This window comes from Pseudochaenichthys georgianus, chromosome 10 (genome assembly GCF_902827115.2).
Source record: "Pseudochaenichthys georgianus chromosome 10, fPseGeo1.2, whole genome shotgun sequence".
Lineage (NCBI taxonomy): Eukaryota > Metazoa > Chordata > Actinopteri > Perciformes > Channichthyidae > Pseudochaenichthys > Pseudochaenichthys georgianus.
The window spans coordinates 22,538,370-22,562,592 of record NC_047512.1 but is presented as its reverse complement, the minus strand read 5'-3'; the positions used below and the strand labels follow the sequence as shown (position 1 = coordinate 22,562,592).

Sequence of the window (24,223 nt, the reverse complement as noted above, 5' to 3'; positions counted from 1 at the left end):
TGCAGTGATGGATTTCGACTTGGAGGGGTTTGTGGGTGATCCGACTCGGGGGAAGTTGGATGCATGTAGCGAACAGTAGCTTGGTCTGATCGCAGGCACATACAAGCGGTTTAATTGGCTAGCGCTTGCACTGTCAGATTTGCATACGCAGGATTTGATTGGCTGACGCCTCCGTCGAGGCGGCAAAAGTAGAACATTGCTCTACTTTTGCAGCGAGCACCGCGAGAGAAGCTACGCTTTTCTCCCACAATGCAGTTCGGCGAATCGTGACGTCACCCCATTCAAAGTGAATGGGCAGAAGCGTTGAAGCGGCAACGCACGCCGCCGTGTGTTGGGGCTGAACAGATCGTGACTGGGCAACTAAGACACAGCCACGCAAAAACTGCTGCATGTGTACGGATTTATGGGTACTGCAATTTTTGAAGTCCCGGAGCCGCGTTCTGGTGCTCTCCGTCAGAACCATGGTCAGAACTGCACCGCAGTCAGACGAGACATATACCACGTGATTGACAGGCTCGTGTTGTGTTCAAGGACCATGACCGTTGCCAGGAAAAACAGGCACTCGCTTGTTTAATTATTTTGAGGTCTACATTTCTTTAATTTTTTCTTTTTTTCGTGTGTTTAGAAATTACCTCGAGGGCCATACCAAATGGTCTCGCGGGCCGTATACGGCCCGGGGCCGGAGGTTCCCCACTCCTGCAGTAAATGATAGCCCCCTGCCTGGATGACTGATAGGAGCCTGTACATTTCAAATAAAGTGTTCAGCTCCTCCCCTTAATAAAAAAAAAAGAAAAGGTCTCACATTTCCCCATTTCCTCTTTCCACCCACAACCTTCTCTTCCCGTTATCACGCACACTGCTTCTCTGCAAGAACAGCTAAAACAAGGTGGGTCCCTTCATGTTTTTGTAAATATCCCTGCTTCTAGCATGCAGCTGAAGTCATTCTGCCTCTTTAAATCTGCTTAGCTGTAGAGTAAAATCTGTTTTGATTATCTCTCTCCTCCCACAACCTAAAACAGTGTTGCAATGGAGGGAACTGAGTCAACAACAAGAGAGAGATCAACAGCAAAGGATGGGAACAAAGCAGCAGACCAAGAGGTGCTGTCCAGCAAACCGCTGCATCGCTTCGTCCAAAGAGAGCCCAGAGATGTTGGGGTAACAAATCACACAATCCAGAGCCACAGAAACTAATGTTACATGTTTAAACAATGAGCAGCTGCAAACTCTTACTCTACTGTAGGCACTTGAATCCATCCTTCTCCTCCTCCCCAGATTGCCATTCTGATTTTTGGCTGTGCCGAGGTCATGATGGGATTTACGCTGTCCGGGGAGAGGGGTGAATTTACTTCTTTTGGAATCTACACTTCCTTCTGGCAGGGAACTCTGGTACATGACATGTGGCACACACATGCATTTTCTTCACAATTATGTACATTTTTTTCAAATGTCTCCTTGGTTTCTAAAGTTAAAAGTTCACAATTTTTGGAAATATATTTGTATATATCCTGCTTCTCATCCAACTCATGACAAAATAAGGAACAAGATCAAATACGCCTATTTCCCAGTTTTACTCAAGTTCAACCGTTATTAGCAATTGTGTCATATTGAAAATAATTTTTTTAAAGATGTTAAGGGGGACAGGAAAATAGACAGAGGATATTATTGTTTTCTCCACTTAAGTCTTTATTGCATTTCTGAACGAAATTAAAAAAAGACATCCAAAATGTCACTCCAGTTCAGGAAAGCTTTCTACAGCTACAATGGTGATAAACATATAAACAAAGGTCATACAGTCATCTAAATGTTTCTTGGGGTGAATGTCAAAATAAGAATTATTATTTGATTGTCCTCAGTTTCTTGTCTGTGGAAGCCTGTCTATCTACACTGAGTTACGTCCATCCAAGAAGATGGTAGGTATATTGTGATGTTCTGATCTATAGTGGTTATAACTTTATTTCGTCACTGTCAGTCTCTCCCTTTCTTTACTCAATAACTCATCGCATGTTGTTGAACCTCTCTCTTCCAGGTGACTGTGTGTTTGTCTATGTATGTGGTTTCCCTTCTTGGGATCATTGTCTCTTTTTTCTACAGGATACGTCTTTTCTCCTATTTAACGTACCTTAAGCTTTATCGGAGCGAGTATTTAAGCCTGCAGAGATTGGTGAGTTACAGACATGTGATCGACACTACATGGACACATATCCGCATTGTATGAATAACTTCCTCTTTCTTGTGCTTCAGGACCAGATTTTTGCTATTGAAGCCCTTTTGTTCACTTGCTCTCTGTTTGTGGCGGGTCTTCTCATCTTCTTGTGCGTCATCGCACGTTTGGCTCTCAAATCCACACGCACTCAGGTACAGAACTTTTCATCGTTTCTCCATCTGAAACATTCCTTTACCACTGAGTGTGTAGGGGTTCACAAAACGAACTTTTGAACAGCATTACATTTGCACATGAAAATGTTAATGAAAACTTCAAATAAAACATGAAAGGTAAAAAAGAATGAGAGAACTGGAGAAAGATATTCTGGACGATCTCTTTGGCAACAAAGCAATGTTTATTTGTTTCCCCTATATTCCTGTTGGCAATGACCCGCCCTCTTGTGTATTTTAATAATAATAATCTTAATAATAATAATAATAATAGATGTATTTTGTAAGCGCTTTTACAGGTGCTCAAAGTCGCTTCACAGAGATAGTGAAAAGAAAAGACCAACAAATAAATGTAACATGTAATGTAATAAATATAGTTAAAGTCAAATTTAAAATCAAGCAATACAACAACAATCACACATTAAAAGAAAGCCAGATTGGAGAGGTGAGATTGTGTACGTTTTTTGAAGGTATGGTCAGTGCAGTCTCTGATGGGTTGTGGGAGTGAGTTCCAGATAGTAATCCCTCCCAAATTCATTCATATAACGTTAATGTCACTCAAAGAGTTGTTGACTGAATACAAGTCCACAATGTAATGTCTTTCTATTTAACCAGAAAAGCCTAATTGAAATGATGCAGCATTAACAAAGAGTAAAACGACACCATGAGACAGATATCACTTCAGTAATAGAATCATGGATTGATATAATGTCCTGTACAAAGATAAATGAGTCCTAAAGACCATCTAAATGGGACCTCAAATACAAACAATACATCTGATCAGTTATATTTACTGTTGCCGCCTCCTTCCCTAACACATGCACCCTCCGTATCTTCAACAGATTATTGTCCGGCACATCCCGGCTCCACCGACCGACACGACTGCAACTTAATCTCATCCTTGTGAAGTATTATTTTACGATAACTAACACTGGTTTTCCTGCAGCACACTAACTCCTGTACAGTATATCACATGTGAATGTTACTTCCAGAGGCTCATCTTTAAGCCCCAGCTTCTTCTCTTAGCACAGTACAAGAGTGTGTATTGGATTATAACCACATTTATTTGCTTTTGTTAAAGCTTGCTTTGGAATCTAAAAGATTCCTGTCTTCTCATGTGAGAAAAATATTTGACATGCACTTATTAAAGGTGGGTTATGTAATTTATTTCAGAAACAAGAAACTTTTTGTTATATTCCATAGAATTCTCTTAACATCCCGATAGCAATGAATACATTAAATGCTTTGACAATAAATACATTAAAAAAATTAATCTGTGGAAGCCGTAGCGCTGTAAAAAGCACGACCAATCATCTGAGCCGGCCCGGCTAAAATAACTGCATGGCCTACCTGCCTGTCAGCCTTCCATCTGTGCACAAATTTATCTCGTGTCCTCATTGGTCATGTGCGCGTTCATGTGTGTTGGAGGAGGGGCTCTGTAAGGAAGTCTGAAGGAAGAGGCAGATTTTTTCCGGTTGTGTACTTTCAAATTCTAGCGCATTCGAGCTGGTTTCTCCAAAATTGCATACCCCACCTTTAAGGGATTAAAGTAGCCACTATTATCTGAAGGAAAGCTTGTATTTACTGTACGGGTCATACAGTAGTAAACTAAAGCTAAGGTACATTACTTTGAATTAAAGCCTCGAGGCAAACAGGGCTGATACTGATCACTGATACATACACCAATATGTAAAGTATTGTAACAGTACTGTTATTGTAATTTATATAAATATAAAGAATTATATCAAAATACATCAACATATGTGATTATTATCTACATTACCTGAATTATTTTTAATGTGCAAAAAATGAGCATCGTTTTGAACTGCAGCTTTTGATAATCATTGTTAACCTCTTTATATATTTGATACTGAGCTGCAAATATTTCTGCTTTGTGATTTAGTTACAGCACAGCAGATCCACCTGGGATTGCCACTTTAGAGGAATTACAGTAGGTTTTAATACCTACTGTAGTAGCTTTTTATATCCTCGAACACAAACATCCAGCATTATTTTTTTAAGCTTATGACTTCAATATAGTTCACCATTTTCATCTATAGGACTTTGAAACCTGTTGCCACTTTGGGCCTTTGAATGTGTGAAAAACAAATATTTTTGATTTAGTTTGAGTTTATATGTGCACTAAATGTAATGTATATTGTCTTTGCTAAATAAACAATCAAATGAAATGATTCTCAGGTCGCTGATTATATTACACACATTTGTATCCACTAACAGTGACCACTCCACACAGACAGTGCACTATTGATTCATCATCATCGTTTATCACAATTTCCACTGCTACGCTGACGACACTCAGCTCTATCTCAGCACCTCACCATCCGCCCAGCTCCCTCCACAGTCTTTGGTCAACTGTCTCCATGCCATAAAAACCTGGATGACAGCAAATCTACTCAAACTCAACAGTAAGAAGACTGAGCTCATGGTTGTGGCCCCCAAAGCACTGCTCCGGAAGGTTGGGGATCTCCTCCTCCACATTGACGGCTGTTCCATCTCCCCGTCTCCCGAAGTCCGTAACCTGGGTGTCATCTTTGACTCCACTCTCTCATTTCAGTCACACATCAAATCCGTCACTAAGTCTGCCCTCTATCACCTCAGGAACATCTCCCGTCTACGACCATCACTCTCTGATTCCGTGGCCGAGACCCTCATTCATGCATTCGTCTCCTGGTTGGATTACTGCAACGGAGTCCTGTTCGGGGTTCCCAGTAAAGCCCTGGACAGGCTCCAGTATGTGCAGAACTCGGCTGCCAGGGTGCTCACTCACACCAAGCCCTGGCAGCACATCACCCCCACCCTGATCCACCTCCACTGGCTCCCAGTCAAGCACCGTATCACCTATAAACTCCTTCTTCTGACTTACAAATCCCTCCATGCCCTCGCCCCCCAATACCTGTCTGACCTTCTCCGCTACCACACTCCATCCCGGAAGCTAAGATCATCTGGACAGGATCTCCTCTCCACCCCCTGCACCAGGTTGCGGACTTTTGGTGACAGAGCCTTCAGTGTGGCATCCCCCACCCTCTGGAACTCTCTCCCCCCCGAAATCCGCAGCGCCTCAACCCTGGACATTTTCAAAAAAGCCCTCAAAACGCACCTTTTTACCAAGGCTTTCCCCACTGTATAGTTAGTTTAATAGGTTTATTTTTCCGCTACTCCCCCCCCCCACCCCCTTAACCTGTCTGCCTTTTTTCCCTACTAAGATAAATTAGAATTTACAACATATTGAATACAAATAAACTAATGTGATTGTGGCAGCGGGGTGTGGTTAGGGCGCCGGCTGCTGGAGTGAAGGGGGTGGCTCGGCCGGAGGCCAGACAGCTAATCAGAATCAGGTAATCCGTGCCGGAATAAAAGTATGTCGTAACATGGTTCTGGTCTGTTTTGCAGTATGCGGGATCCTGGAAGGTGGCAAAAGGACCTGTGAAGGTTACCACACGTGGGCAACGTTGGAGACCCGTGGATACTTTTGTTTGGAGCTAATAACGCCTGTGTTACACGAACCTGCTCTGTCCGTCTATATTTGAACCCTGTGTGAGCGGAGAGGCTCACAGTGATCCTTTCACCATTGGTACAAAAGATGATCAAATAAGTCATATTAATCATTATGTTCCTATATTAGAAAATGTACAATTGAATACTTTTACTTACAGTTTAACATTTATATTTGTGTAACCAAACTGATCAGCATCAGCACATTTCAGTGTGCTTATTAGCTTCTGATCCTGTGTTGATTTTGAGATTGGAGTAACACATTAGATTACATAGGATTCTCTTAAAATGCTATCAGTATATCCCCATGAATGTTGTGTTTGCACATTGTGGCTGCCTCATTTAGTTTTTTCATAGACATCCTCTTTAATTGTCATTAAGTTAACAAACAACTCCACACAATCAAGTGTGATTTGACTCGTGTGACATTTATTGTTGAAAAAACAGGAATCAACCTCAGGAATGGTTTAGCGTAAGGTGGGGGTAAACTTGCATTAGCTGTTTGGCCATGCGCCACAATTTAGTCCTATTGCAATATATTATTCAGTTGTGTGTGAAACCCAGCACAATTATGTTAGGATCCAATAGCTTTTCACCCTCTGTTTAACATTGTTAAGAAAAACAAAAAGGCTCTCAGTTGAGTTATTGCTGACAATTAATAAAATGTGACACACTGAAATCCAAAAAACATCACCAATATTTTGGTCACTTACATTTATTTTTCATGCATTTCATTGAGTAGAAAGGTATTTCAACATTATAATGGAGGTCTTCCCCTGGTGTTGGTAAGGAAGTCCAGCAGAGGCATTTCTCTGCGTCATATTTGGGCCATGTGCAATTCCTTTTTTTTTTCGTTCAGTTTTTAATAAATGTAGCTGGCTGAGAACAGAGACTGCATGGAGGCCTGGTCAGCTGAGCCGGAGGCCTTGTACTCTCCTTTGGAAGCCAGGCCGTTGATCTGGGGAGAACAACAGAGGGCAAAGTCAAATCTGAGTGTTAATGATCAGCCTGACCCACATTAGTGCATGTGACTGAATGGACAAGCTTTTAAGCATCAATCATTTACAGGTCAGTATAAAGTTTGGTAGTACAAGGTGAGAGTAATTTTAAAGCCAGTTTATTCACCGTCATTAATTTTCAATTTATAAGGAGGAAGTCATTTATTACTGTCTATTCATTGGAAGTGATAGCTTCATGACCTCTGAGACTCACCTTGGCCCGGCTGCAGAAAGCTTCCTGTGCAGCGGCTTTGTTGGCAGTTTTGCCCTGCCAGGCTGCGAGAGCAGAGGCCTGGAGCGCACGGCCGTAAGAGAAGCTCAGCTTCCAGGGGCGGTTGAGGGGCACCTGGTTGATGGCGTTCAGGTTGAGGGAGGCCTCCTCCTCGCTCTGGCCTCCAGAGAGGAAGCAGATACCTGGAAAGACCCATAGAGAGGCAAGCCACTGAGAAAATGTTCCACATTTTTCTCAAATAGGTTTGTTAAGGGTAAAGCTGGCTTAGTGACACTTACCAGGCACAGAAGCTGGAACAGTGCGCCTCAGAGCGGTCACTGTGGCCATGGCAACCTCCTGAGGGGTGAACGTCTTTGCACAGGACTGTCCAGCTGTGACCATGTTGGGCTTCAGCAGAGTGCCCTCCAGGTACACATGGTGATCAGACAGAGCCTTGTACACAGCAGCCAGAACCTAAACATACAGAAGCAGATGTATAACTAATCATGAAAAACTCACTTTTTCAGTGTTGGGGCACACATATTTTAGCATCTGAATAAGATTACAGTCAGTTTTTTGTGGGGTGCCATGCTCGGAAGATATGGGACTTAAGGGAAACTTATTCCGAATGGCTTGTCGACCATTCAGATATAGCTTCCCTTCCTTACAGCCTTTGTCTGACTGTCTTAAATGAAATGCAGCAACCAACCTTTTCAGTGACATACTGGCAGCGCAGCAGGTCGTGGGTTCCGTCAGGCAGAATCTCTGGCTCCACAATAGGCACCAGGCCATTCTGATAGAAAACATTAATGTCAATTGAAACATGTAAAACTTTCCAATAATATTTATGAGCGAGTCTTTTCTATGGAGACTATGGCGCACACACACCTGTTGGCAGATGCTGGCATATCTGGCAAGGACGTTGGCGTTCTCCGCGATGGCCACAGAGGTTGGGCAGCTGTCTGAGATCTTCAGCACACACCTCCACTTGGCAAAGTCACAGCCGTCTTTCTTATACTGGGCACAGCGCTCAGAGAGGCCGTCCAGACCTGTCAAAAAATAACAAGACACAGATATTATAGTATGGGGTTGTGTTCATTCAATATGTTTGCTATAATACACAAAGAGATGTACAGATTTAGCAAAAGGCTTGCACTTTTGCACAACAGAAATACAATTAATTTTCACCTTGTGTGGTGGTCTCTCCATCTGTTCCATTAAGACCGGCTGTGCCTTTGTCAACCTGAAGCAGGAAAATCAGAAAACACATTAACTCACAAAAGGTCAATATGTAGAAGACTTAAAAATGTGTGTAATTCGGGACGGTTTAATGGCCACGTTTAGGCTCCTCACCTTGATGCCAACAACAATGCCCTTATCTTTGATGACCTGGGGGAAGAGCTTGCCGCTGTCTGATTTCTGGTAGAGCGTCTCATGGAAGAAGATGATCCCACCCACACAGTTGGAGATTGAGGGGTCAGTGGAGAAGAGAAGGTCACGGAAGTAACGACGGTTCTCCTCGCTGTTCTCCACCTTGATTTTCTCAAGACGCTTTCCCATAGTTCCTTGAAAGAAGAACAACAATTATTTCAGTTGCACTTAGTAGTTACCCCCCTTCACTTATATATCAACTATATATTTGAGGCCCACCTGTTGATTCATCTGCAGCCAGGATGCCCTTTCCTGGAGCTACGATCCTCTGAGCAATGTCAGAGAGCTCCTTCTTCTGCTCCGGAGAGAGGGACGGGAACTGATGAGTCATGCTAGAGTAGGGAAAAAAGTTAGTTCATAGTTTATAAAAAAAACTCTTCAAGGCTTAACAATGAAAAAAGTACGTTATCTTTTATCCTATCAACATACAATAAACCTATGCTGCCTCTAACTTCCTGCCTCTCTTGCATCACCTCTGTAAATATGTGGCTCGACTGGTTGAACTTTGGCTCTCAGGCAGATAATTTCTAGCTTTAGATGTGTGATCATAGTTCTGCAGAAAAACCCACACTTAACAAAAGCAGCTTAATATGAAGGACACTAATTCATACCACGAGCATCATTAGCACACATGATGAGCAACGTCAGGTTGAACGCGGATATGTTTCTAACAAGCATTTGCACACAAACCAAGGATGCATTGCACTACCAACCTCCGTCAAATAGAACACGTCGACATTCAATATGCAACCCTTTCAAAATAAAATACCCTCAAATCTAAAGTGCAAAAAGAAAGAGTAATGTTGTTCGATCATACAGACTTGACAGCTGATATTTCCGGTTGTGCAAAGTTGACATTTTTGAAATCGTGCAATGTATACCATAATTTCAACATTACTTTAAGAACTGCACATTTAAAAACACGAGGGCACGTGAAAACGTGGACTTATCTAGCATAAGCCAGGCGAAATATGTCAGTTCAGAATCAGAAACCGAATGAGAATGCAAAAACCAAAACATGTCTTACTTTAGAGTTTGGTCAAACGGCGACGGCAACAGAAGTGGAAAGTGAGCACGGCCTCGCTGCAGCAAGTTGAATGATGGAGAAGGCCGAAAAGTGCACAAAGCTGTATTTATTGCATGTTCTGTTCCGGGGAGGAGGGGCCCGTGATGTAGAGGGGCGTGTGTCACCCCGGGGGTGCAATTGGCCCGGTCCGACAGACAGGGGCGGTGTTTGCATGATACGACGACAACGCTGCTATGTGGACTTTATGCTTGTGTCAGAACCGTCTATGGTCAGAACCTGGGGCGGATTTTTTGAAAACACGAAGGGCACACGGTGTTTCGTCTGAAAAAAAAATTAAAAATGTGCATGCACGCGCCACGCAGTCCTGGAACAGCCCCGCCTCCATGTTTTTCTTTGATTGATTTACACTCAGAGGAAAGAATGAAATGCAATTTGAGAGGCCCGTTGCAATGTTGCAATATAAGTTTCTTTGTTTCCATTGTCCTGTGTTGATTGCAAAAGCATGGCTGTTTGTCCCATTTGATTTGAGAAAATTCAATGGACAGTCATAGTTTTTCATTTTATATATGTTGATGTGTCATGTTCATTATTGATACATTCAAGAAGGAAAATCTAATATGTAAAATTGCTTCTCATTTAATCTCGTTTTTTAGTCCAAAGTCCCTTGGAATGGAACACATGCTGTATGTCTTTAGATACTTTAACAGTTGTTTTTATATATTTTAGATAGATTAAATCTGTTGTTTCCTCCTGCACATGCATGTCCATTTTTTTGTATATAGTTTGCTAGTTTTTTCCCTGTTTTGATTTTTTTTAAAGATATTTTATCAGCCCTGTCTACATTTAGAACATTATCATACTTTAACTTTTGTCATCATATTTTTGCTTTCAGCTTTAATCTGTAATTACAGTAGTAGGTGACTATGTGTGTACATTTATTGGATACAAATATGGCAATAGTTAGAACAGAAATAACTGCTTTTTCATGCTGGCTTGTGTGTCTGCCTCATGCGTCACATTGCTTGTCAACACGTCATGCATAAACAGTCCTCCTATCGATTATGAAAATGGCCAAAAACAGGTGTGTTTGAAATGCTCTCACTGGTCCATTAGTGACCTCAGCACAAACAGATATTTGAACCCATATATAGGGTATATATATATTTAATTAATTACCTTTACACAACCTGGACTTTGCCTCACTGTGCAATGCACTCCTTAATAGTGCTGATCAAAGTGCAGTCTCTGTCCATGAGTATTCTTTTACATAAGGAGAAAAAAAGAGACAGGAAAGAGGAACATTTTAATTTAAATAATTTACCAAAGGAATGTTGATGTTGTCTTGCTTGTAAAATCAATGTTTAAACCCAAGCATTTTAACATATAAGCATTACAATCAAACACTACAATCAAAGTGTCTCTTCTGTGAAGCCTGTGAATGTGGACGTTTTTGATATGTCTCAAAAGCCGCAGGTTCATTGTGTGTTGGTAATTTGAATGTGTATTTGGACCAAAATCATCCTACCATATTTTAGTTATATTGTGGCCCTTGATTTGAGATTGTTTTGACCATGATTCAAATAGTTGTTTAAGTTGCCTATTTTAAATTCCTTTAAACACACTTGAAATGAGTCAAAAATAAAGCAGCTCCCAAAGATTCAGTGGATTTTGCATCTCACCTAAAAGTTAAGGGAACAGCAAACTTAAGTGCCCTTTACCCAGTTCACAAGGCTATTGATTTTAGGGACAGTAAGGCTGCGGCCACACGAGGACGAAAACGGCTAAACGCATAGGATTAACGCAAACGCAATCGCAAACGGCTTCCGTCCACACGCAATAGTTATCCGGATAGTGTCTGTCCACACGAGACCGCTCCGTTTAGCTCCAACCGCTGGAGAAGCTGCAGTACATATGCAGGAGCCTCTACGTGGCGCTGTAACTTCCTCCACAAAAGCAGCGAGTATAAGTATAAGACAATGAATTCCTGCCCTTAAGTAGTTCAAATACACAAACAGTCAAAGATAAGGAGGGCCCTCCCTGTGTTGAATAAATACCTTATATAAGTTTATAACAGAGACAAGGATCTTGTACTTAAGAAAAAGTAGAACAACCTCAGAATAGGAATACTCTCAAGTAAAAGTCCTGAATTCAAAATGTTACTCAAAAATCAGAAACGTATTAGCATCAAAATATACTTAAAGTACCAAAAATAAAAGTAGGCTATTATTATGCAGATCAGCCCATTTCAGAATCATATATAGTTTGAATGTTACTCAAGTCCTAAAGTCCTTTTTTAGTGTTGATTATATTTTATATAACATATTATTATTCCAAATCTGCAAAGTAACTAAATATATGAAATAATTGTAGTGGAGTAAAAGTACACTTTGTACCTCTGAATTGTAGTGTGGTGGAAGTACTAGCATGACATTTAAATACTCAAGTAAAGTACAAGTCTCTCAAAATTGTACTTGAGAAAATGTACTGTGTTACATCATTACAGCACTGGACTATTATAGTTATTCCTGTGTGGAATTTTGTTCTTACTTTTTCTTATTGTTTCATCAAATCGACACCCACTCGCTGAACAGTAAGTTTAGTGCCTAGTATCGTGACTGAAATGAGAGCAGTGCCCCTCCCGGACGGCAGCGGGCGCCATGTCAGGTGCAGCTCGCCCCACCAACAGCGTCCACACTTCCGTTTACTAAAGACAGGGAGCCGCAACATCAACAGCCACAGACAACCATATCAGTTAATAATATAAAACTCGTATCATTACAAGCGGTAAGACTTAGATTTGGTTATGTATATTGTCAGTAATACAACGTTAATGCACTTATGGTTGGGGTCAGCTTCTCTGAGCACCAGCAGCATCTAAAGCTGGAGTTAGCACACGGCTAACGTTAGCCTGACGCTACACTGACTGATTAAATCATCCTGGTCAGGTTTTAAAACAATTTGTGAATATGGTTTCAGAGTAAAAATCCCAGTAGTTATTTTTGTATCACTTTATTGTCATCTACCTGCAGGTGCACGTAGCTTTCATCAGCATAACCTTCTGAATCTAACAGTCCTTCACTTTGTTTTATCAGTGTTTTTATCTGTCTGATTCAGGAGTGAGTATGTCGGGGCAGAAGCGTCCTTCGGACCCCTGCGGCCCCTCGTCCTCCGGGGCGCCGCCGGAGAAGCGGAGGGAGAGGGAGGGAGAGGACGGAACCCCCGGTGTCAGTACCGGGGGGAGCACCGCGGTGGAGACGGTCATCAAACTGGGAGGGGTGTCCAACTCAGTGAGCCCCCTTTTGTTAATATCCACTACTGCTAATATATGTGTTCACATCTTTAGTGGCTCTCTATTTGTTTACCTACTTGTCTTTTCACACTAATGTTTGAACTATTTATTTCCAGGAAGAACAAGACATCAGGGCTCTCCAGACAAAGAACCGAAAGTTGGGAGAATCTCTTGATCAAAGACAGGTAAATTACCAATATCTTTGTACACTTTCAAAATACACACACACACACACACACACACACACACACACACACACACACACACACACACACACACACACACACACACACACACACACACACACACACACACACACACACACACACACACACACACACACACACACACACACACACACAGGAAGCTGTACTCTCATGTTTGTGTTTTGCAGGTCATTGAGGATGAATTGCGAGAGCGAATTGAGAGACTGGAGACCCGCCAGGCCACTGATGATGCCAGTCTGCTGATCCTCAACAGATACTGGAACCAGGTAAACAAGTTCAGAGACTAAAGAGGAAAAACCCAGAATACATGTCCAGGATTAACACTCTCCTCCAGAATTAAGATCAAAAAGTCTGAATGGGATCCCCTTTTCTCTCCTTCAGTTTGATGAAAACGTTCAACTGACCATCAGACGTTATGACCAAGCGAGCAGCGAGCCTGAGAAATCTCAGACTGGTGAGGGACGGAGCCTGAAGCCGGATACTCCAGAACCTGATGGCGACTCCAACCAGGAGCGGGCCAAGGACAGAGGTAAAGAAAAGATCGTGACTTTAAAAGCAATATGTTGGTTTTGATGAACAAACCAGATATTAAAGCCAACACTATCTTTCCTGCTGTTGTCACTCAGGCAACCAGGGAGAGCCAAACAACTCTTTCCTGGCCACGTTGGCGAGCAGCAGCAGTGAGGAGATGGAGGCTGAGCTCCAGGAGAGGGTGGAGAAAAGCCAGAAGCAGGCCAGCCACGTGGTGGAGATTTATGAGTGTCTGAAGAGGACCGTGGACCAACTGAAGACAGAGCTGGACTCTGGAGCTGGTGAGATAAAAGGAGACATAGGTTTGGGTATAGGAAAACGTGATGATATTGCAAATGTGAAAGGCTAAGGATGAAGTATGATTGGAAGAAATTCATTAAGTTAGGTTATGTATTTAACATTTAAAATGTATATATTGTTGCTTTTCTTTCCAGACAGCAGTCTGTGGCAGGCAGCTTCCAAACAGAATACACTCCTGACCAATGAAAACAAGCGGCTGCAACAGCTGACAGAGGACTTTAAGCAGAAGCACAGTCACATGACCAGTCAGGTACAAATGGTTTAATTCTGTTTATTAACATAAAGAAAGTGATTTTAATATTATACTTGTATTGTATGCACTTCCATATTCACAATCGCAGTAAATGTGTTTGATGTATAATTCTTAATAATGGTTTGGACTGCTGCACTCGATAGTAAACTTGTTTGCCACCAAAACGCATTATATTCGTAAGAGAATTAAGGCTCTTTGAATAATAAATCACACTCAATCATAAAGCATCAATCATGGAGAGTAGATTCAGTAACTTATTATAATATTGTCACCCACTGTGTTTAGTAAATTATCAAATACTTATTTGGTTTCCTGTTAATAATAATCCTTTAGTAACATCTGCTTAGTTGCACAGGACCAGTGTTTCCGCCAGACCAGGGCTGAGAGGGCGTCCACCCCAAGATTTGGACTTGAGCCGTCCCTTATAGATACTGTCTTTTTACGTTAGTGAGCCGGATCATTTGGCTCGGCTCTCTTAAAGCGCCGGCTCTTTCGGCTCCCAAACGGCTCTTCATGTTACCACAGTTTACCACGGAGCCTCAGTTTCGCCGCTGCGTGGCCCTGGTGCTCGCAGCTCACGCGTGTGCTCCACTAGCACCGCTCATCGCGTCCAAATCGCGCACGTTCTGTGTTGTCCTGTAGCAGGCACCGCTGATGTCGGGGAAACGATCTTCAATACTCCGAAAATAATCCCACCAGACTCCTTTGCCCCTCCAACAGAGGGATGTCCTTGTCCTTTTTCCTTTTCGTTATTTCAAGCGATAAAATCTCTCGATCTTCTCTCGAATTATTAATATTTTTGGACGCCCTCGTCTCGAGTTCAGGGCGTCCCGAGCTGAATAAGGGCGTCAAATGACGGCAAGACGGCCCCCTGACGGAAACGCTGCACAGTACTATCTTATGTTTCTAATGGATGTCATGTGTCTGTGTTCCTGTCCAGACTCGTCCTCTGGGTCGTGCGGCTAACAAAGCGGACCAGCGTGTCAGCGAGCTGCAGGTCCTGATCGAGGAGCTGCAGTGGGACATGGAGAAGATCCGCCGCCGCGAGAACAGACTGAACGCTCACCTGACTGAGATACTGGAGAGGGTGAGGATGTGATCTCTCTCTCGCTGCATGTGTGTCTGAGGAAGTTGTCCTTGACACCATCGTGCAAGTCTTTATATTATACTAAATTCTTTATAACACTTCCTGTAATGTGTCCCAGGTGAACAGCAAAGGCTATAAGGTGTGTGGGGAGGCCAGCAGCGTTTGTGGGACCATCACTATTAACAAGAGAAAGGTATGAATTGTATATTTTGATGAGAGAAGTGTGAAGACCTTTATCCTGTACTTTTTCTTTCCATGCTTTGCTGTTCATACTTGCTGACATGTCCCCATCTCTCCTGTGAAGTTTGAAGAAATGAACAGTGATATGGAGGAGAACACGGAGCTGGCAGACAACCGCTTCGTCGAGCTGCAGAAGCTCCAGCAGGACCTGCAGAGTGTGCACCAGGAGAACAACAACATGAAGGTGCATGAATGTTTCACAACTTTCTTCTGGCTTTCATTTGAAAAAGGACACATTGATTGATAATTGTATTCCAGGAAATGTGGTTGCACGTAGGCCTGTCACGATCATTAATTTTGTTGGGCGATAAATGTTCAAATTATTGCGATAAACGATGATATTGTCGGCACCGTTGTAAGACCATTTTAGACCACTGACATAATGATAATATATAATAATAATAATTCAAGTACATCCTTTCAAACAGAACTTTGTATTGAACTTTCAACTTTGCAAATGAAATGTGAAATAATATTCAAATATATAAATTATATATAATAAATAAAATAAATACATTTAATTATAACAAATTAATTAAAATCACAGACAACCAAAACAATCAATTAAATAGACTCAGGCTGGAAAACAGAGCTCTCTCTCATATATATATATATATATATATATATATATATATATATATATATATATATATATATATATATAAATAAATAAATATGAGCACACATTGTCTCACAAGCTCTCAACAGCCACAGCGCTCCAGGCTAAAATGCTGGTCACATTCTTATGTAAACAAACACGCATGTAAACGGCAATTTATCGAGCTCAGAAAAGTTATCGAGTCCATTTTTATTTATCGTACGATAAGTTAATGTATTGATTATCGCGACAGGCCTAGTTGCACGTGTTAAATGTACTGCTATGTTGAAAAGAGAAGGGGACATGGGTCAAAAATAATCATTGGAAGAAACTGCCTCAATTTAAAGACTTACCCTTAAATCTCGCTGGTAACCTTTATACTGCTAAAAAAGCTGCCTACTTTACTGTTTTTAACACGTTTTCTTTTGCTGTCTCTTTCTCTCTCAGGCGGAGCTGCTGATCCGAGCAGAGGGCGTGGTCAAAGAGACTGCTGAGTATCGCTGCTTACAGTCACAGTTTTCTGTGCTCTACAACGAGTCTCTGATCCTGAAGTCTCAGTTAGATGAGACACGTGCTCGTCTCAACACCACCAGGACGGCGAGGCTCCGACAGCTGGAGCACATGGAGGTCAGTGGGTGCATCTGAACCTGAGTGCCTATCTATGTTGCTGTTCGTCCTTTTCTCACTCTCATCCGCTCTGTACGCAGAATGACGAGGTGGCTCTGCAGAGGAAGGTTCGTACGGAGGTGTTTCAGCTGGAGGACACACTGGCTCAAGTCAGGAAGGAGTACGAGATGTTGCGCATTGAATTTGAACAGACGCTTGCTGCCAACGAGCAAGCAGGTAACCAACAGGTTCCATCTTAAATAGTGAATGAAGTGCACAAATTAGCTCCTTGCTGAAAGAAATGAAATAATCTGTATTCTCTTTTGTTCCCCTAACTACCTGCCTCCTTCTCTCAGGTCCCATCAACAGGGAGATGCGTCACCTGATCAGCACGTTGCAAACACACAACCAGCAGATGAAGGTAGAGGTGGTGAAATACAAGATCAGACTGAGAGAGACGCAAGCTGAGCTCAACCAGGTAGGTCAACTAGAGAAACTTGTACAATCACCAGCCACAGAAATGAGATGGAGAGAAACAGAGAAAACTGTATTCAGACATTTGTGCTCCAATTCGTTTTTCTGTCTGTGTATATATTGCACATTGCTCTATTGCAATTACAGTTCAGGGCAGTGATGGAAGCTGGATCTAGTGATGGCTACAAGAGGTTGGATTTGCACTTTATGAACATATTCTTCTTTCTTGATGGCAGAGCATTCAGAGAAGAGGGGATGCCTACTTGTTTCGGCTCATCCTCTTGCATTCCTGTTCACCTCTATCTGTTTTGTGCATGCTTGCAAGCCTGATTTCCAGTTGCTGAACCACGCCGTAAATCTGTGTTCAATTTATAAAAACGGATGTTGGAACATCCTCATGATCTGCTTGGCCTTAGAAACTAAACTATAACAAAGCTTGTTTTGCAGAAAAGAAGGTTTCCATGTTGACACCTTACTATTTTTATATGGACTCCTGAATCATTGTCTATCTGGTTGTTGTTGTTGTTGTTGTTGTTTTTAATGTCTCGTGGTCAATCACTTCTCACATGTAAAGGGCTGTGTTTTGGTAACCTTCCAATGAGGTGGTTAGTGCAACACTGTGTGCTCATGGTGTCATCATAGTCCACACAAGGGTCCATGACCTTTTGGAAAAGGCTCCAAATCACAGTATTCATTAAAGTTATCGGTCAGTTTGATAACACATTTGATGGGTATAGTATAAGAAAGCGCATCATGCTTTTAACACATGAATCTGTTACTTCTTTAGGTCCGCGCCTCAAAGGGAAATGCCATCCTCCAGTCCCAGTCCAGCACAGAGATGGACGTGAAGGATGAGACCACCTCTCCTTCGACACCAGCCATCTCCGGGGAGCCTGTGGTCAAATCAGAGGCTGACAACGGCTCCTCCACGCCCAGCAGCACTGGTAGCTATCACCGAGTGGATCAACTTTGATGCAAATAGATTAGATGGCTTTTTGTATCCTGGTTTCCCGCTGTTCTCACAGCGGATATTAAGTACATCAGGACTGTCCTCATTGACAAGTCTTTACTTTCTCTATAGGAGCCTCTGTGAAGACTGAGTCTGGAGCAGAACCTGAAGCAACCGTAAAAGAGGAGGAGAAAGATGAGAAGAAAGAAAAGGAGGAAAAGAGAGAAAAGGACATTATAAAGAAAGAGGAGAAAGACAGAGAGCGTGAGAAAGAGAAGGAAAAGGAGAGAGAGAGGCCGACTCGCAGCAGTGTGATGAAGGAGGAGAGGACCGGCTGCAGCCAGCCGGAGGAGTCGGCCGGGGAGCGCCCCTCCATCGGGGGGTCCAAGAGGAAAGAGATGGAGCAGCTGAAGATCATAAGAGCCGAACTCAAGTAAGTGGCCTCCTGGGAAGTTTTCATTATATATATCTGTTAGGATTCTCTCTATAAACATCAGGAACATACTGTAAACCAATATTAACTCAGGCTGTAAGACATTTAAAGTTTCTTTCAATCTTCTCCAGTCAAATAATAATAATAACATGAAAATAAAACAATTGTTTGTTAAATCATGTTGGTTTTTTAATCTATCAATTAGATCAAAAGAACTGTGTGGCCTAGTGGTTAATATGACGAGGTTGTTAGTGTGTCAGAGAGTATTGAATCATGCTGCATCATTACATATTCGTCATAGATTTTTACAAACAATTCTTTAATTACATAGAAGTACGTAAACAAAAAATGCTAAATTATGCGATCGCGTTTTCCTGGAGGGTCTATGGGGCTACCAAGGCTGAAATACTTTTCCCTTTGCTGAGCAGGAAAGCCCAGGAGTCCCAGCGGGAGATGAAGCTGCTGCTGGACATGTACCGCTCAGCGCCAAAGGAGCAGAGGGACAAGGTCCAGCTCATGGCTGCAGAGAAGAAGTCCAAGTCAGAGGTGATTATTCTTTATAAAGTCAAACATGATTTTTGCTGCAGAAGTCACTTTTAAATCTGTTTTGTGGAACCCCAATAATAACAATGCTGTTTCCAGGGAGAGGAGCTGCGGCAGAGGCTGAGGGAGCTTGAGGAGAGGGAGAGGAGGGAGGGCAAAAAGATGGCGGACGAAGAAGCTCTGAGGAAGATCCGCTCTGTGGAGGAGCAGATCGACATCCTCAACAAGAAGCTCTCCATAGCAAAACAGGTGTGTCATCTGGTCGTTGTGTTCGAATGCACTAACAATAACCCCTCTGTCTCTCTAACTCTCTTTCTGCCTTCCTCTGCAGGAGGAGGACGCCCTGCTGAGCGAGATGGACGTGACGGGGCAGGCCTTCGAGGACATGCAGGAACAGAACATCCGTCTGATGCAGCAGCTCAGGGAAAAAGACGATGCCAACTTCAAGCTGATGAGCGAGCGGATCAAGTCCAACCAGATCCACAAGCTGCTGAAAGAGGAGAAGGAGGAGCTGGCAGACCAACTGCTGACTTTAAAAACGCAGGTGAGCCTCCAGTCAACACCAGGTGCAATCTGTCAAGGGTTTGTACCCACCAACACAAACACACGGGTCAACTGCAGTGACAACAACCTGGAGTCACTTCATCCTTTCTTTGCATGCCGTAGGGATTAGATATATTTCATTTGAATGCTCAATTTTCTTTTCAATAGAACAGCGTGTCGGAGAATAAAGAAAGAAAGCTTGAATAAAAAGTCTAATGTGAATTCAATTGACATCCTGATGCTGCTTTTTGTTTGTGTGCTTCTACTCGTTTACCGTCTTTTCCCTTAAAATGTCAAATCTGTGTTTTCGAATTTAAAAAAACCTTTGTTTACCATCCACATTTGTTGGGTTTGTTCCCATTTGTCAGGTGGATGCCCAGCTGCAGGTGGTGAGGAAGCTTGAGGAAAAGGAGCGCCTCCTGCAGGGCACCATCAGCACTGCTGAGAGAGAGCTGGCCCTTCGAACACAAGCGTTAGACATGAACAAACGCAAGGTAACACATTCAGATATGCACAGTTATGAACAGAAACATTGACGTTGAGGCAGAATAACACCTTCTCCCATCCTCCAGGCTCAGGAGTCTGCGGTGCTGTCGGAGGAGGTGCGAACCCAGCTGGAGCAAGTTCAGCAGAGGCTCAAACTGGTCAGAGAGGAGGTCATAGAGAACAGCATCTCCAGGGAGAAAGAGTCCTTTAACGCCAGACGAGCACAGGTAACATCCGCAAATAAACACGCACAAAATCAAGTCAGAATGTTTCAGAAAGTGGGTGGAATTATAAAGGCAAGACGTGGTCGATACATGGTGTTTAACAGATGGGATAAGGTTTCAAAACATTCTTTGTTTCCATAACCGTGATACACATGTGGCACAGTGCGGTTAACACAGCAAGAAGAAAGTACTCTGTTGACTTACAGATCACCCTTTCATATCTTAAACTACATACATGTAATGTGTTTCAGGAGGACATCTCCAAACTAAGGGGAAAGATCGAGAAGGCCAAGAAACCCGCAGAGAAAATCAGCAACGGAGACGACATCCTTAATGAAGAAATCAGTGACTATAAGGTAGGTTTCTGTGATGCAAAGAAACTCAAAGACGTCCTGTTCATAGGTCTGCTTCTGGAAGTCAGAGGTACTGTCACATGATGTTGGTCAGCGTTTAAGGCACACCCACATCAGCTCAGCGTGCCAATTGCAGACAGTAACCTCATGTTGTGCATTAACACACTAGAGTGGTATCAGTCTTATGTAACGGCAAGAAAAACTAAATGGGACTTTCATTGCTCTCTTCTTTTTCTAAATAGGCAGTAACTGAATGAGTTATCCTTATTACTGTAGTTTCCCCCAAATGAGACCAGCTGTCAGGGTGATCACACTGTGTTGACAGAAACACACATGCACTGTGCAAATACTTAACATCAGACATTATAAATGACTCACTTGTACAAATAGTAGCTAGTGTCCATTTAGATCTGGTAGCACAGACAGACATCTAAATGGATCATCCCAGATTTCTCCAGATTTGATCATGAACTGTAAAGGTGTTGTCATCATGAAGGGGAAATACTCTGAGGCAAGTCTACAATATGTGCTCTCTGTTCTGTACATGGTCTTGCAATCAGTATAGGCATGGGAGGATAGGATTATGGCAACAACAAAAAAAGTGCAATTCAAGATATTATTCCGATTGTCATCAAAACTCTTGAAAAAAGACATACTGGAATTGCTGGAAACATTTTTTGATGTTGCACAGACAGGAAATCTGTTCCCCTCGCATCAGCCTTCATACCATTACATTACATTACATTACATTGCATTTAGCTGACGCTTTTATCCAAAGCGACTTACAATAAGTACATTCGACCAGGAAGACACAACCTTGAGGAAAACAGAATCATATAAGAACATCAGGTTTCAAAGGGCCAATCGTTTCAAGTGCTGCTCAACTGGCTATAGATAAGCCAGTCCTTTATTAGTATATAAGTGCTCTGTTAGCAGTTCTTTGTTAGTCATTCTATCGCTCTAAGTGGAGTCGAAAGAGATGAGTTTTCAGTCTGCGCCGGAAGGTGTGTAAGCTTTCTGCGGTCCTGATTTCAATGGGGAGCTCATTCCACCATTTTGGAGCCAGGATAGCAAACCCACGTGTTTTTGCTGATGGGAACTTGGGTCCCCCTCGCAGCGAGGGTGCAGCGAGTCGTTTGGTTGATGCAGAGCGTAGTGCACGTGCTGGGGTGTACGGTTTAACCATGTCCTGGATGTAGGAAGGGCCAGATCCATTCGCAGCATGGTACGCAAGTACCAGTGTCTTGAAGTGGATTCTAGCAGTTACCGGAAGCCAGTGGAGGGAGCGGAGGAGCGGCGTGGTGTGGGAAAATTTTGGAAGGTTGAAGACCAGACGAGCCGCTGCATTCTGGATGAGCTGCAGAGGTCGGATGGCACATGCAGGTAGACCAGCCAGGAGGGAGTTGCAGTAGTCTAGGCGTGAGGTGACGAGAGCCTGGACCAGAACCTGCGTCGATTTCTGGGTCAGCTGTGGGCGTATCTTCCTGATGTTGAAAAGCGTGTATCTGCAGCAGCGGGTTGTAGCAGCGATGTTTGCAGTGAAGGACAGGTTGTTATCCAGGGTCACACCCAGATTCCTTGCAGTCTGAGTCGGGGAAACAACAGAGGGGCCGATGTTGATAGTCATGTCAAGAGAGGGACAATCTTTTCCCGGAAGGAAAAGCACTTCAGTTTTGTCAAGGTTGAGCTTGAGATGATGAGCGGACATCCACTGAGAGATGTCAGCTAAACAAGCAGAGATGCGTGCGACGACCTGGGTCTCTGAGCGGGGAAAGGACAGAATTAATTGGGTGTCGTCAGCGTAGCAGTGGTATGAAAAACCATGCGGGCTAATGACAGATCCGAGCGAGTTTGTGTACAGGGAGAAGAGGAGGGGACCAAGAACAGAGCCCTGAGGGACCCCTGTAGTTAATTGACAAGGGTCGGACTCAGACCCTCTCCAAGTAACCCTGTAGGTGCGGTCTTTGAGGTATGAGGTGAGGAGGGAAAGTGCAGAGCCTGAAACTCCAAGTTCTTGGAGAGTGTGAAGGAGGATCTGATGGTTCACCGTGTCGAATGCAGCAGACAGGTCCAAAAGGATGAGGACAGAGGAGAGGGAGGCTGCTTTAGCAGTGTGCAGTTCCTCAGTGACAGCAATGAGAGCAGTTTCTGTGGAGTGACCTGCCTTGAAACCAGACTGGTGCGGATCCAGAAGGTTGTTCTGATGGAGATAACAGGAGAGTTGTTTAAAGACAGCGCGTTCAAGTGTTTTAGACAGGAACGGGAGGAGAGAGACAGGCCTGTAGTTTATAACATCAGACGGGTTGAGAGTGGGTTTCTTCAGGAGAGGGTTTACTCTCGCCTCCTTGAGAGTGTGTGGAAAGTGACCAGAAGTTAGAGAAGTGTTGATTAAATGGGTGAGAAACGGTAGAATATCAGGAGCGATAGTCTGAAGGAGGTTTGAAGGGATAGGGTCCAGAGGACAGGTGGTAGGGCGGGCAGAGGTAATGAGGGTAAGAACCTCACTTGGAGAGAGAGGGGAAAAGGAGGTTAGTGTGCCAGTTGTAGGTGGCTCAGGTGATCCGGCGGTGAGTAGGGGTGAGTCAGAAAAAGAAGAGCGAATGTCGTACCATGTGGTTTGTCCTGCTTAAGGGCAGTTGAAGATATTTGAGTCCACTTATCACAAAACCTCTCAGCTCAGCACTAAAATGGCTTCTCAGTTTATTGTTCAAACGGTTCCCTCCCCCCTCTCTCTGCCTCTCTCCCCCAGGCGCGCCTAACGTGTCCTTGCTGCAACTCCCGGGTGAAGGATGCAGTCCTGACAAAGTGCTTCCACGTCTTCTGCTTCGAGTGCGTAAAGACACGCTACGACACACGCCAGAGGAAGTGCCCCAAGTGCAACGCCGCCTTCGGAGCGAACGACTTCCACCGCATATACATCGGCTAAAGCTGCGTTTCCCAGTGCACACTCGAAGGAAGAGGAAAAAGGTCAACAAGAAAAAGTGGTGGTGCAAACAGTGCCAGGAGCGAGACTCATCACTGCCTCCTCTGAACACGTGCCTCCCCCCCGCTGCTGTGTGTGTGCAGGAAAGCATCAGTGTGACTTCTTCAGATGATTCCAGCGTCAGAGGGCCGCCGTGATGCTCTGAAATGAACGCTTTAATATTTCTTTTGTTCTTAATAATGACTGAATTCAGCTTCTCCCATCCACAACTGTACTGCTTTAACGATTCCAGAAACTGGGGCAGAAAGAATGTAGAGGAATAAGACACTGCGAGTTTGCATTTTTGTGGAGTGTGTGCGTGAGTGAGAACAGCCAATTACACAAACCAGTATACAAAGAAAAAGATTAGTAAATGTGTAGTGGATGTTTGTTTTAATGTTGGTATGTGTGTCATTCATCATTTCTTATTAGGTTTCTTTTTTTATTATTTGAAAATCTCTCTTGATGCTGTGTAATTGCTGTTCTATTAGTTATTAAAGTGACATCTTAACTGTCCGGATTCTGTTTCCAAATCACCATTTTCTGCATCTCACATGGTTAATAAACCCAGA

The 24,223-nt window shown here is 43.2% G+C and overlaps 2 protein-coding genes across 3 annotated transcripts; one reads left to right on the top strand and one right to left on the bottom strand.

Annotated features, from left to right (window-relative positions):
• Positions 1-6,585: 6,585 nt before the first annotated feature.
• Positions 6,586-9,029, bottom strand: aldob (aldolase b, fructose-bisphosphate). Its single transcript, XM_034093460.2, has 9 exons — positions 8,956-9,029; positions 8,746-8,858; positions 8,449-8,660; positions 8,284-8,338; positions 7,984-8,144; positions 7,805-7,888; positions 7,395-7,569; positions 7,099-7,298; positions 6,586-6,844 (listed from the first exon to the last, which is right to left on the bottom strand). The coding sequence occupies exons 1-9, from the start codon at positions 8,994-8,996 to the stop codon at positions 6,749-6,751; spliced, it is 1,137 nt and encodes a 378-aa protein (XP_033949351.1). The 5' UTR covers positions 8,997-9,029; the 3' UTR covers positions 6,586-6,748.
• A 3,199-nt stretch (positions 9,030-12,228) lies between these two features.
• rnf20 (ring finger protein 20, E3 ubiquitin protein ligase) lies at positions 12,229-24,167 on the top strand. Of its 2 annotated transcripts, none has more exons than XM_034093303.1 (22): positions 12,229-12,337; positions 12,668-12,840; positions 12,959-13,027; positions 13,237-13,335; positions 13,451-13,598; positions 13,696-13,881; positions 14,035-14,150; positions 15,094-15,240; positions 15,359-15,433; positions 15,545-15,664; positions 16,526-16,705; positions 16,786-16,921; positions 17,041-17,162; positions 17,946-18,102; positions 18,240-18,540; positions 18,969-19,086; positions 19,183-19,332; positions 19,415-19,627; positions 19,995-20,120; positions 20,199-20,339; positions 20,588-20,692; positions 23,439-24,167. In XM_034093303.1, exons 2-22 carry the CDS (start codon positions 12,676-12,678, stop codon positions 23,613-23,615), a joined length of 3,051 nt encoding a protein of 1,016 aa, XP_033949194.1. In that variant the 5' UTR covers positions 12,229-12,337; positions 12,668-12,675; the 3' UTR covers positions 23,616-24,167. The 2 variants fall into 2 exon arrangements, with proteins under 2 accessions (XP_033949194.1, XP_033949195.1); XM_034093304.2 differs by having other exon boundaries at positions 12,238-12,337; positions 12,646-12,840.
• Positions 24,168-24,223: the final 56 nt, after the last annotated feature.